The sequence below is a fragment of the Canis lupus genome, chromosome 21 (assembly GCF_048164855.1).
Source record: "Canis lupus baileyi chromosome 21, mCanLup2.hap1, whole genome shotgun sequence".
NCBI classification, from domain to species: Eukaryota; Metazoa; Chordata; class Mammalia; order Carnivora; family Canidae; genus Canis; species Canis lupus.
This window is the reverse complement of record NC_132858.1, coordinates 41,530,811-41,544,480: the sequence shown is the minus strand read 5'-3', so window position 1 is coordinate 41,544,480 and position 13,670 is coordinate 41,530,811. Positions and strand designations below refer to the sequence as shown.

Genomic DNA, 13,670 nt, shown 5'->3' with positions numbered 1-13,670 from the left:
AGCAGTCCTTGGTAGAAACTTTCCATGCGATCATTTGCATGTTCACCTCTAAAGCACTTTAATACTATTAAAAATTAAACATTGCTCTCTTGTGCTCTTTATGCTGTGCATTTGGACAGAGGTCAGAACTGCAGCAGGTAAGAGCGGTTGGTGTTTCATGTAGAGAAAATGAAATGCCAATGATTTTTCTCCCAAGCGCTAAGTAGAAGACAGTTTTGCTTAACCATGGTGAGCTGAAAGGAAAAGCCTAAAAGAATATTCCCTTATTCACAATTCTCTGAGGATGAATTCTGAGGAATTCACACGAAGAGCCAAGGAAATACTTGTAATATTTTTTTTTCTCCAAGGCAGAAGAGACATTCATGTTTATCAGAAAGGAAAAGCAGTTCGCTAAGCATACGTGCTATGACAGTTTTCCATGAAGATTTATTGATTCATTTGTTCTTTTTTTTTTTTTTTTTTTTTTTTTTTTTATTTATGATAGTCACAGAGAGAGAGAGACGGGCAGAGACACAGGCAGAGGGAGAAGCAGGCTCCATGCAGGGAGCCCGACATGGGATTCGATCCTGGGTCTCCAGGATCGCGCCCTGGGCCAAAGGCAGGCGCCAAACCCCTGCGCCACCCAGGGATCCCGATTCATTTGTTCTTTACGTTGTAGTGTAAGTCACTAATCTATCAAGAGTGCTTTTTTGCCTTGACAAAGCCAGGTGTACCAGCAACTTCAGTACCAGAAGTTTCTTATGTCTCTGAAGAGGATGGATTCATGAGTTCATGCTAAAGAATTGTTTTAGGGACAAAAACAAAGGCATATTTTTAAAAGAAGATGACTCTAAAGATTAAATGAAATATTTTTACAGTTTTTCTTTCATGGAGTTACAGAAGTCAAGTGGATTAGATGTATTCAGATAACAGTTGCAGCTATGTGTCACTCAAGACTCAGGAATATTACCATACAGTGTCTGGAAGTGTGGCTGTGGCTTGCATATTTTTCCCAAAATATGTTGTTTTTTTAAAATCAAAGTTGAAATCCTAATATTTAAAAAATGTATCTCTAGATGACAGTATAATTAAAATGGTCGCTTAAAAGAACACTTTTCCAGGTTCTCCAAAGCCTGTACATGTTTGTTGGTGTTCAAAAGGTTGAACAATCGAAGGAACCATGGTTCAGAAGTTAACATTTAACCTGGCTTAATTTTTAAAGGTCTCCTTTTCCCTGAGAATAATAACCACTACGTTTTGAATGCCAGCCGCTCTCCCCTGTCAGGTAAACATTTGTAAACCACCTAGGATTAAAGAAGCTTGTGAAGGAAGTGGCGGAAAATTTGAACCTATCATCAAGGCAACTCCTCATAAGCTTTATCCCCCATCCTTGCTCAGGCATCCAGCCTGTATGTGTGAACTCCCCGCTTGGGATGTGAGACAGGGCTTATATGGCAGCGGGAATGCTGTTTCCCTCTGGACCACGTGTGTTCTAGAAAGCTAGTACCCACCTACCACATACGTGCTTGTGAAGTACATGCCACCAGGGAGTGGTGGATCTCTCTGTGTTTCTCTGTGTGAGAATTGCTGGTTAGTCTTACTTCTTTGTCACCCAACCTGCTTTCAGCTTTTGATTGTGAATATGGACAGGTAATGTTGAGTCTCCAGTCACAGGAAGGAGAATGCCTGTAGTCCACACAGCTGTAACCACTTAACCTGTATTTCTTGTCAGACTAGATGGAATTTCTCACTCAGAGGTTCTCTAGCAAAAAAAAAAAAAAAAAAACACTTGTAGGTTTCATAAGCAAAAACTTAAATCCCTTTTGTTATGGTCTATATAACATTGAATTTTTTTGTTTTTAAGATCCAAGAAAACATTCTTGGCCAAAGTCTAGGGGAAGTTACTGCCACTTTGTACTGTACAAGGAAAACAAAGACACCATGGATGCTATTAATGTGCTGTCCAAATATTTAAGGTTAGTATCTTATTCTCATGCTGACATGAAATGACCACATGGGAATGTATTTTCTTCTTTCCATGCTAATGAAAAAGTGGGAAAATAGATAGCAGATGTGCCTCCCCCCCCCATTATAATTTCCTTAGACAATATGTGAATTAGGTGTTTTTTTTTCACCTCCTTGCATATAGGTAGTAATTCAAGAGAGAAATTCTGTAAGTAAATAGCTCACATACAGCTGAGAATTACCATCCAGCTGAAAATAAAAATGGATTCACTTCCTGGAGAGCCCTACGCTTTGATGTGTTTGCAGGGATTTGCTTAACTAGACTGTAAACTCTTAATTCTTGGAGATTGACTAGGTTGAAAACTTGAGACCAGTCGAATTTCCTCATGGGAATGCAATTGAACCAGATTTGAGTCTTTCAGGATGGGCCAGGTGCCGAAAAATTTTGTTTCAGTCATGAGTACAGGCTCCACAGCAAATCTGTGTGCAGCGGAAGTTTACTTTCTGATATATAATTAGCCCAATTCAAACGGGGTACACAGTGTATCAGTTTGCTGTGGCTGCCATAACAAATACCACAGACTGGGTGGCTTCAATAACAAACTAATTTTCTCACAGCTCTGGAGACTAGAAGGCAGGTTTGGGGGTTTTTTCTGAGGCCTCTCCTTGGCTTACAGATGGCTACCTTTTTTCTGTGTCTACCCATGGTCTTCCCTCTGTGACCTCTGTGTGTGTTATGTGTGTGTGTCCCCATCCCTAGAGTCTGTGTGTCCAAATTTTTTCTTATTAGAACAGATCGGATAAGGGCGCACCCAGCAGCCTCATTTCAACTGCATCACCTCTTTAAAGGCCCTCTCTCCAAGTGCAGTTACATTCAGAGGTGCTGGTGGTCAGAGCCAGTATGGCCATATTTCAGCCAGTAGGGTGCAGTACCCTGTAAGTGACACTATCCTCGCGGTGCTAGCTGTCTGGGAGAGAGTCGGTGGTACAGAGGATAGTGCCTGTCTGTACTGGAGCCTGGGAGGATAGACCACTGGGGAGGGACTTCCTCTGAGCTCTGCAGTTGAGGGAGCGCTCAGAGTTCAAGAAATTTGTCCTGTTTTTTTTTGTTTGTTTGTTTTATGTGGAGCAGTTTCTATAAAATACTTCTTAGTTAACTAACTTACTTATTATCAGAACTATTCAGGGCACCTGGGTGGCTCAGATGGTTAAGCATCTGCCTTTGGCTCAGGTCATGATCCTGAGGTCCTAGGATGGAGTCTCACATCCAGCTCCCTGCTCAGTGGGGAGTTGGCTTCTCCTCCTCCTCCTCCCCCCCCCTCCCCCCGCCCAATACTCTCACTCACTCTCAAATGAATAAATAAGCTCTTTTTTTTTTAAAGAAAAAACCCTATTCAGATCCTATTTTAGTATCTGGCTTTTTTATGCAAAGAAATAGCATGTATTTATGAATATTTCACAATATTATTAACTTCTTAAAAACTGAATATAGAAAATTTTGAGGGGTACCTGGGTGGCTCAGTTGGATAAGCATCTGCCTTCAGCTCAGGTCGTGATCCCAGGGTCCTGGGATTGAGCCCCAAGTCAAGCCCCAGGGAACTTGCTTCTCCCTCTGCCTGCCCCCCCCCCATATATATACACACACATATATATGTATGTGCATAAACATATACATATATTGTACATACATATAACATACATATATTTTATATATATATGTATCTGTCTCACTTACATAATAAATCTTTAAAATTTTCAGAGTGGCCCATTGTATATCTGGAATGAATTTCTCTTTACTTTCACTGTTGTGCCATCTAATGAATGGGTTGTGATTGATAGGACGTGCATTGTTTTCTTTTTGGTTACTGGCTAGCCAAATCTTTGAACAGCAGGTTATTCACTCACAGATAGCCATAAACCTTCTGAGTCAAGCTCTGCTAAGAAAGCTGTCCAGGCATCATTTTCTTAGCTTGCATTTTATATTTTCTGGGTACCTTTCAAAGTCAAGTTTATCCTCTTCTCCTATTCTGATATGATTTTATTTACTGAAAATCTTAAACCATGAGAAATAGGATTTCCTAATGGTGTGCAACTTCATATGGTTTTGTTTTTGTCTTACCAGAGTCAAACCAAACATATTCTCCTACATGGGAACCAAAGATAAAAGAGCCATAACTGTTCAAGAGATTGCTGTTCTCAAGTAAGTACTGAGTTCACCTTGGGATTTGTTCTACAAAAACCCTAGCACCACCTGCCACAGTTCTCAAATTTCCTGTGGGATTTATCTCTTCCCTCTTTTTCTTTCTTTTTTTTTCTTTGAGAGAGAGAGAGAGAGAGCACGGGAACGGGAGCAGAGAGAGAGACACAAGCAGATTCTCTGCTGGGTGTAGAGCCTGATGTAAGGCTTGACCTCATGACCTGAGCAGAAAACAAGAATTGGTTGCTTAGCTGACTGAGCCACCCAGGTGCCCCCATCTCTTGTTCTTTAAATGGTGCCTCTGCCTATTTGAAAAATCATTTTTTATTTTTTTATTCTTGCTTATCTTTATTTTCTAATGTTTTTAGGAGAAAACAGGCATTATTTGTGTCATTTTTAAAGGATTTTTGTGGTAGAGCCAAGAAAATAAGTGCTTTTTTCTCCATCCTTTTTTGTTCATTCATTATTAAATATAAGTTATTTAAAATTTAATTACAAAACAGTGAATGAGCTCTTTTGTTACACACTGGGGAGATACAGATGAAAAGATGGTCTCTGCAGTTGAAGCAATTATAATTTAATGGAGTAGTCAGAGGTTATCCCTCAGTGAGATAAATGCTAAAATACAGGTATGTTGGGAGGATTAGGGCAAACCTGACCACAAGCATGGAACTCACTCCTGGGGTAGGTCAGGGAAGCCTTTCACAGAAAATGGATGCTCCAGTTTAATTTAATCAGGGCTTCTCAGCCTTCACCATCAACAATTATTTCAGAATGGATAATTTTTTGTGTGGGGGCCATCCTATGTGTTATAGGACATTTAGCAGCCATCCTGGTCTCTACCCACTAGATGTCAGTAGCATCCCCAGGCCCCCCACCCTCCAGTTGTGACAACCAAAAATGTTTCCAGACATTGCCCGATGTACCTTAAAGGGCAAAACCACCTATGGTTGAGAACCACTGGTCTAGATTCTAGAAGGATGAGTAAGAATTTCTTGGGGCTGAGGAGGGTCTAGGGTTGCTTGATTGAACCAAGAAAATACCTTGTGAGAAGACACTGGAAAGGAGTTAGGGAGCATAGCACATTTGGTACCTGGCAGGTACTTTTAGTCTTGTCAGAACTGCAAGAAATCAGGACCCGGAGGGGCCCTGGAGGTCATGGTGAGGATCTTGAACCTGATGATGCTCTAAACAGAGGAGGTTGTGTATAGAGGCAGGAGTAGGGGTTGTGACTGGAGTAGGTGGGTGACCCTGGAGTTCAGGGCTCTGAACCCAGCCAGTTGAATGAAAGGAAGAGGAAAAGATGAATTTATAGCCTCATAAAGTCAGACAAATTCAGGCTTTCCTCTTATGAAAGGCCACCACCACCCCGTCCCACCCCCCCACCCCCCAGGCAAGAAGGGGTGAGAGGGAGAAATAAAGGGGCAAGAAGAAAAAACTTCATTACCTTGAATGTAGTGATGGTTTCATCGACTTATTCACATGATAAATCTTGTACATTTTGAATATGTGCAGTTTACAACATGTTAATTATACTGTACTGACAGATGAAATCATCTATGCCCTGTTTAAATCGCATATATTTATTTATAATTACCTTATCTTTTCATAAAGACTTTGAGGTGGCCCCTCCTCTTTACCCCACAATGCCCTGTGGTCTGCTGCTTTCCCACTACTATTCTGATTCACTTGAAATGGCGTCCACTTGCATCTTAATGGATTTTCCAGCCTTTCTCTTCTTTAACTGTGGGATATATAGTAAATGCCGAGTAAGAACATCTCCGCATGACTTCATTCAAATGTTGACGTGTTTGAGACACGTCATGAGACATGAGACAGCTGAAGATGTTCTTACATGGTGGCCTGTTCTTTTTCTTTTCGTGATGCGTGGAATGTGGAGTCATTTGCTGAGATGGAGGGGACATGAGTGGGGAAGGAGACTTGAAAAGAGCGTGAAGGGGCACCTGGGTGGCTCAGTTGGTTAAGCATCTGCCTTGGGCGCAGGTCATGATCTCAGGGCCCCGGGATCGAGCCCCACATCAGGCTCTGTGCTCAGCAGGGAGTCTGCTTCTCCCTCTCCGTGTTCTCTTTCTTTCTCTCTCTCTCTCTCTCTCTCTCTCTCAAATAAATAAATAAAATCTTTTAAAAGAGAAAGAAAAGAGCATGAAAAATTGAAACCACCTCTGTGGGTATTGGGCTAGTGGGCTAGCCAGAAACACTGAAGGGTAGGGGGAACAGCAGTGGCTTGAGGGCTAAGGTCTTTCCATTGTCTGTATCTAAAATATCATTGTAGTCAACTCCTGTGCTTTCTGGCTGGTTCTGTGAATTTCTTCACCTAAATTAAAAAATATGTTTAGGGACACCTGGTTGGCTCAGCAGTTGAGTGTCCGCCTTCAGCCCAGGGCCTGATCCTGGAGTCCTGGGATCGAGTCCCGCATCGGGCTCCCCGCATGGAGCCTGCTTCTCTCTCTGCTGTGTCTCTGCCTCTTTCTCTCTGTGTTTCTCATGAATAAATAAATAAATCTTCAAAAAAAAAAAAGTTTCAAAAAATAGTAAGTTTAGGCGCACTTGGCTGCCTCAGTCAGTAGAACATGTGACTCTTGGTCTCCTGGTTGTGAGTTCGAGCTCCATGCTGGGTGTAGATTGCTTAAAAATCATACCTTTTAAAAAAAAAAAAAAACATACCTTTTAAAAAATAAATAGATGGGCAGCCTCGGTGGCGCAGCGGTTTAGCGCCACCTGCAGCCCAGGGCGTGATTCTGGAGTCCCAGGATCCAGTCCCACGTCGGGCTCCCTTCATGGAGCCTGCTTCTCCCTCTGCCTGTGTCTCTGCCTCTCTCTCTCTCTCTCTCTCTCTCCATCTCTGTGAATAAATAAATAAATAAAATCTTTAATAAATAGATAGATAGATAGATAAGTTAATTGTTTTGTTTTTGTCACAGAAGGAACGAGGCAGATAATGAAGTTCTGCCATATTTTGTACTCCCTTAGAGATTGCCTTATTCACAGCTTGGTATATTTTTCATCAGGTACTGTTTTTTTTTCTTTGTGGACCAGAATATTTATATAAAATGTGTTCTTGTGAACAGTAAATGATGTACCCCTTTCCTTTTCAGTACATAGCAAAAGATATTTAAATATGTGGTAAATCCTAAGTTCTGAACTCTTACTCTATTTTTGGATGTTGACATTGCTTCCCATTTCTTGCTATTATAAGCAGTTCCACGACAGACATACTGGTAGCTAAATGTTGGCACACATCTGTAAAAACTTCATTAAGTTAAACTTAGTAAAAAATAAAATAAAAAAAGACAAACTTAGTGGAATTCTGATTTAAAAGGAATGTGAAACTCTAGGTTTCGGGTTTTTGATAGCAAAGCCTAATTGCCCTGTGGAAAGGTGGTGCCAATTTATCACCTTTATTCTGCTTCCACAGAATCTTCCCTAACACGTTTTACATTTAAAAAAAAAAAGTCATTTGCTAATTCGAGGGTCAAAAAATGGCTTCTCATTATTTTATATTGCATTATATGATGTGAAATCTTTGAATATTTGAAGATACTTCTTTTCTTGGTCAGCCACCAGGTGTCATACTTGATCACAGTGCAGCTCTGTCTTTGCTGCTTTTATCATCTTCCTGTTGACTTAGTAAGAAACTACATTAGAACCTTATGTGTTGGCCTTTGGAAAGCACGTAGTACTTATCTCACGGATGCAGGCGACACCCTTCGGTTGCTTAATGGATACATGGGGCCAGGCAGGTTGGCTTTTCCCGTGAGAACGGGTAGACAGGATAAACCCACTCCGCCTCACAGGGGTTTTCATTATTGCTGAATCGCTCATTCCTAGGGATAAGCAGCATTTCTTTTCAGCCTCATGTAACTCTCCAGCCACCTCATAATTTTAACAGGATCTCAAGCAGGAACAAGCTCATTCAGAATGTTTTGTTTCTTTTCCGCCTCTTCCTGCCAGTCTCCTTTCTGAGCCTCAGCCAGTGTTTCACTGGCTTTAATAAAGGCTTTTTGTGCAACATGTTGCTTAGGTTGGCTCCTGATGTAAAAGTGAGATTTTTTTTTAATAGTTTCAAGTTATTCACAGAATTCGCTATGAATTTACAACTATAGAGCTCTATCCAAGATCATCAGAATTAAAACTGTGAACAGGATCATGAAGATACTGTCAACGCCATTCCACCTCTGTTCAGGGAGCACCCATCCTGTAAGAATGAGTATACCTTTTCTGCTGTGATGGTGGGATTCAGAAATATGTGTCTGCTGTGTATTCAAGAACAGGCAATAGAATAGGATGCAGTCATAAAAGGAATGAAGTACTGATACATATTACAACATAGATAAATCTTTTTTTTTTTTTTTTTTTAATTCATAGAGACACAGAGAGAGAGAGAGAGGCAGAGACACAGGCAGAGGGAGAAGCAGGCACCATTCAGAGAGCCTGATGTGGGACTCGATCCAGGGTCTCCAGGATCATGCCCTAGGCTGCAGGCGGCGCTAAACTGCTGTGCCACCGGGGCTGCCCAACATAGATAAATCTTAAAAACATGCTGAGTAGGGTAGCCCGGGTGGCCCAGCGGTTTAGCACCTGCCTTTGGCCCACGGCGTGATCCTGGAGACCCGGGATCAAGTCCCACGTCGGGCTCCCTGCATGGAGCCTGCTTCTCCCTCTACCTGTGTCTCTGACTCTCTCTCTGTGTCTCTCATAAATAAATAAATAAAGTCTTAAAAAAAAACCATGTTGAGTAAAAGAAGTCAGACACAAAAGGCCACATAAACGATTACATTTATGTGAAATGTCCATGTTAGGTAAATGTATAGAGACAGAGGAGATGAGTGGTTGTCAGGGGCTACAGGGAGAGGGAATGGGGTTATTAATAGATGTAGGGTTTCTTTTGGGATGATGGAAGTGTTCTGGGGTTAGATAGTGGTAACAGTTGCATGACATGACTAAAACCCACCAAATTGCATTCTTCATACCAGTTAAAGTGATAAATTTTAGGTTATATTTTATCTCAAGGGGAAGAAAAGCAACAGAGCTGTGAGGCATGTCCATGGCTATCAGGGACTCCAGAATCTCTCCAGAGCTGCCAAGTTGCCTGCTTACTTTTTTCCTCTTGACTTAAATATTCTGTTCATTTCTACAATAGTAGTTACTGACCAAAGACAAGTTCTGTTGTTCTCATCTTCACTCTGTTCCTCATGATCCTCTGCTTTCTGGATTCTTGGGGATAGAACTCCTGGATTAATTTATGCCCTGTGGCTCCACCATTGTCCACATACATATGCAGTCAAGGACCTGGTGCCTTTTTCTCCTGGACCTGCTGCTCTGAGCAGCTGGCCCAAGGCCAGATTAGACCTGCTTTGTGCTGTCTGGTCCTCGATTGGACAGGAGATTAGAGAATTGGAGATGGGGAGGGAAATTAATGGAGTATGAACTTTACCCATTTCCTGACTTCTCTGACAGGCTTCCTATATTTTATATTAATTAATGGGGCAATGACAGATTTTTTTTTTCCCTCAAGAAATTTGGTCAGGTTGCTTTTGTGCATACTGAGCTAGGAAACAAATAAGTTGATTGATTCGCAGCAAAGAGATGACCAAGTGTCTTCAGAGACTATGGGAAAATTTTCAGCAAAGAAAAAGAGTTCTGTGAGATGAATTGGCAAGCTAGTATTATATAAATGATTCTTTTAAAGATGTATTTATTTGTTTATTTATTCATAAGAGACAGAAAGGCAGAGGGAGAAGCGTGCTCGCTGAGCAGCAGGAAGCCCGATGTACGGTCCAGTCCCAGGACCCCAGTATCACAACCTGAGCTGAAGGCAGACACCTAAACAACTTAGCCACCCAGGCACCTCTATAGAGATGAATTTTAAACAATTTATCTAACTCAGTAAATAGCATGTTAACTAAGGACTAAGATAAACTTTGCCCATCAATTTTTCATGTAACACTGAGACCTCAGAGACTGCAGAGCAGAGGCACACACCTCTGTGGGGTTGCTCCATGATTAGCTACTCTGGGAGTGTAGACCAGGCCCTGGGGCCCAGGCTGCACATCCAGACACATACCCACCCCCAACTCCTGCATTTCCAGGGCAAAGCGGAACATGGCTCCTGACAGCAGGGATAAGCTCCAAGGACTGACTAGTGCTGATAAACAGTGTAGAGTGTCAAGTGTCTTGTTCACCAAGGTGAAGCACAAACGTTCTTTGTGGTGGTAGTTTTCAGAGTAGATGTCTTTTATAAGTAAGTTTCAATTGGTACATTATTTTCAAGCATATTAGATTCTTTCTTCTTTTTTTTTTTTTTTTTAAGATTTTATTTATTTATTTGGGGACACCTGGGTGGCTCAGCAGTTGAATGTCTGCCTTCGGATCAGGGCCTGATCCTGGGATCCAGGAGCTAAACCACTGAGCCACCCAGGGATCCCTAAATGCTACTTTCAATATATACTAAATCTGTGTATGGATCTAGGTCTCTAATTATTCTACTGATTTATGTGCCAAGATCAAATAGCTTTAACTGTGATAATCCTTTTTTTCTTTTTTAAGATTTTATTTATTTATTCATGAGAGACAGAGAGAGAGGCAGAGACACAGGCAGAGGAGAAGCAGGCTCCATGCAGGGAGCCCGATGTGAGACTCGACCCCGGGTCTCCAGGATCAGGCCCTGGGCTGAAGGTGGCACTAAACCAGCTAAGCCACCAGGGCTGCCCTAACTCTGATATTTCTATAACATGCTTTAAATATATACTGAGGTTAAGCCCCCTTTGTTAGTAACTTTTCCAGGATTTTTTTAAAATTTTTTTATTTATTTATGATAGTCACAGAGAGAGAGAGAGAGACAGAGACACAGGCAGAGGAAGAAGCAGGCTCCATGCACCGGGAGCCCGATGTGGGATTCGATCCCGGGTCTCCGGGATCGTGCCCTGGGCCAAAGGCAGGCGCCAAACTGCTGCGCCACCCAGGGATCCCCACTTTTCCAGAATTTTTATAGCTAGTTTTCATTTTAGATTTGCTACATTAACTTTATGATTAACTTAGTTAAAAAATAACATTCTACTGGTATTCTCATTAGTAACAGCATTTACTGTTAAATTTATAAATAAATTTATGCATTTACTCAATAAGAAAAGACATTTATATGTACCCAAGAAGAGGTTTATCATTCATTCATTTCTTTTACATCTCTCAACAGTATTTTAAAATTTTCTTCATGAAAATCCCACATACATATATAAAAATCTATTTCTAGGTATGTTCCTTTTTTCCCTTTTTTATGTAAAAGACATCTCTTTTCCATTATAATTTTTAACTGCCTATTGTCTTCATATTACCTTTTGTACATTAATCTTTGTTACCTTGTATAACTTTCAGTAAACTCTTTTGAGTAGAAACAATCATCACTGACAACTGCAATTTGGCCGTCTCCCTTCTAATTTTTACATCACTTATTTCTTAAACCTTTTTTAACAGACATTTTAGGGCAGCCCGAGTTGCTCAGTGGTTTAGTGCCACCTTCAGCCCAGGGCCTGATCCTGGAGACCCGGGGTCGAGTCCCACATCGGGCTCCCTGCATGGAACCTGCTTCTCCCTCTGCCTGTGTCTCTGCCTCTCTCTCTGTCTCTCATGAATAAATAAATAAAATCTTAAAAAAGAAAAAAAGAATTATCACAGTTAAAGCTATTTGATCTTGGCACATAAATCAGTAGAGTAATTAGAGATCTAGATCCATACACAGATTTAGTATATATTGAAAGTAGCATTTAGGGATCCCTGGGTGGCTCAGTGGTTTAGCTCCTGCCTTTGGCCCAGGGTGTGATCCTGGAGACCTGGGATCGAGTCCCACGTCGGGCTCCCTGCATGGAGCCTGCTTCTCCCTCTGCTTCTGTCTCTGCCTCTCTCTGTGTATCTCTCATGAATAAATAAATAAAATCTTAAAAAAAAAAGTAGCATTTAAGATCAGAGAAAAAAATGGTTGAGTCAGTGAATGTTGAAATAACTGAACAGCCACCTGAAAAAAAAAATTGGCTCCTTAGTTCCCTATTCCAAATAAATTCCAAGTGAATCAAAAATAAAAAAATATATAAAAAAAACTGCAGGAAAGAATCAGTGATGACATTTTTGTAGGTCTTCACTGAGTGGGTAAAGTGGCAATACTTTGCCAGATATTCCCCCCCTTACAAAGAAACTCTATTTGAAGCAAAAGTTGCTCACCAGGAATGGCTTCCAAAGCCATGACTCCACTTTGCTGGATCTCAACAAAGCCAGTCAAAAAGCAGCACCAGCCACAGTGTCACTGCATAAAGGTACAGATGTATAAATATTTTTTTGTAGCCAGGTCCTTGGTACAGTTTTTATACTCCATAGTCTACCTTTTTTTAATTTTTTATTATTTTATTTTATTTTATTTATTTATGATAGGCACACAGTGAGAGAGAGAGAGAGGCAGAGACATAGGCAGAGGGAGAAGCAGACTCCCCACTAAGCAGGGAGCCTGACACAGGGCTCCATCCCAGGACCATGGGATCATGACCTGAACCTAAGGGAGACACTTAACTGAGTGAGCCACCCAGGGGCCTCTAAACCTTGAGTTATTGAAAAAAAAAAAAAAAAATGAGGAGGGGGCACCTGAGCGGCTCAGTGGTTTTGTGTCTGCTTTTGGCTCAGGTTGTGATCCTGAGGTCCTGGTATTGAGTCCGGCATCAGGCACCCTGCAGGGAGCCTGCCTCTCTCTCTGCCTGTGTCTCTGCCTCTCTCTGTCTCTTGTGAATAAGTAAAAAGAATTAAAAAAAAATCATGAATGTAACAAAAATTTTACTATATACTCCTTATTTACAGAAGAATACCAACTAAGAAGGAGGAATTATAGATAGAGAAAAACACTCTTTCACATCAACACACTAGTATTTTCTTCAGGCAGTAAGAATCCTGGGGTACCTGAACAGATGGATGAAAGACTCAGGAACAGAATAATCACCTAGGAGGAAAGGTTTCCTTCCAGTAGAAAAATCTTGCACAGACCATCCTAGCTCAGTGATTAAATTAATCACCATCAGTGATGGACAAACTGAATATTATTGCCTTTTGCTACAGTACACTGAAAAGGCTGTAGCATCACCTAAGTAATATGTTTATCTAAGTCTAATCACAAGGAAACAGACAAATCCAGATGTAAAGGCAAGGTATGTAACAGCTGCCCTGGATTCTGCTAAGTCAGATACCAACGTAAAACAAAAGCCTGGAAAAGATCCAGACAGCTTAATGGAGACTAACGACATTGCAATGGTAGTATGAGGTCCTTGGTTAGATCCTGAATTTAGGGAGCTTATAAAAAAAATTGAGATGATGTTATCAGGTAATTGGGTGAGTGTGGGTATGGACTGCCTGTTGGTAGTGTCAAATTCCTGTTAGGCTTCCCGAGTATGACCCACTTGGTTAGGCAGGGGACTCTGCTTGTCCTAGGAGATACAGGGTCACAAGGTGTGATGTCTGCAACAAACTCAAATGGTTC

General features: G+C 41.2%; 1 protein-coding gene across 4 annotated transcripts in view; it reads left to right on the top strand.

Annotated features, from left to right (window-relative positions):
- Positions 1-13,670, top strand: part of PUS7 (pseudouridine synthase 7) — a 57,288-nt gene that overhangs the window by 21,802 nt on the left and 21,816 nt on the right. For 3 of the 4 annotated variants that reach the window (XM_072791521.1, XM_072791523.1, XM_072791522.1), the window contains 3 exons: positions 120-137; positions 1,844-1,955; positions 4,067-4,144. In XM_072791521.1, the coding sequence (XP_072647622.1) occupies positions 120-137; positions 1,844-1,955; positions 4,067-4,144 (208 nt within the window). The remainder of the gene's footprint in view (positions 1-119; positions 138-1,843; positions 1,956-4,066; positions 4,145-13,670) is intronic. The other variant, XM_072791520.1, reaches the window with a different exon arrangement.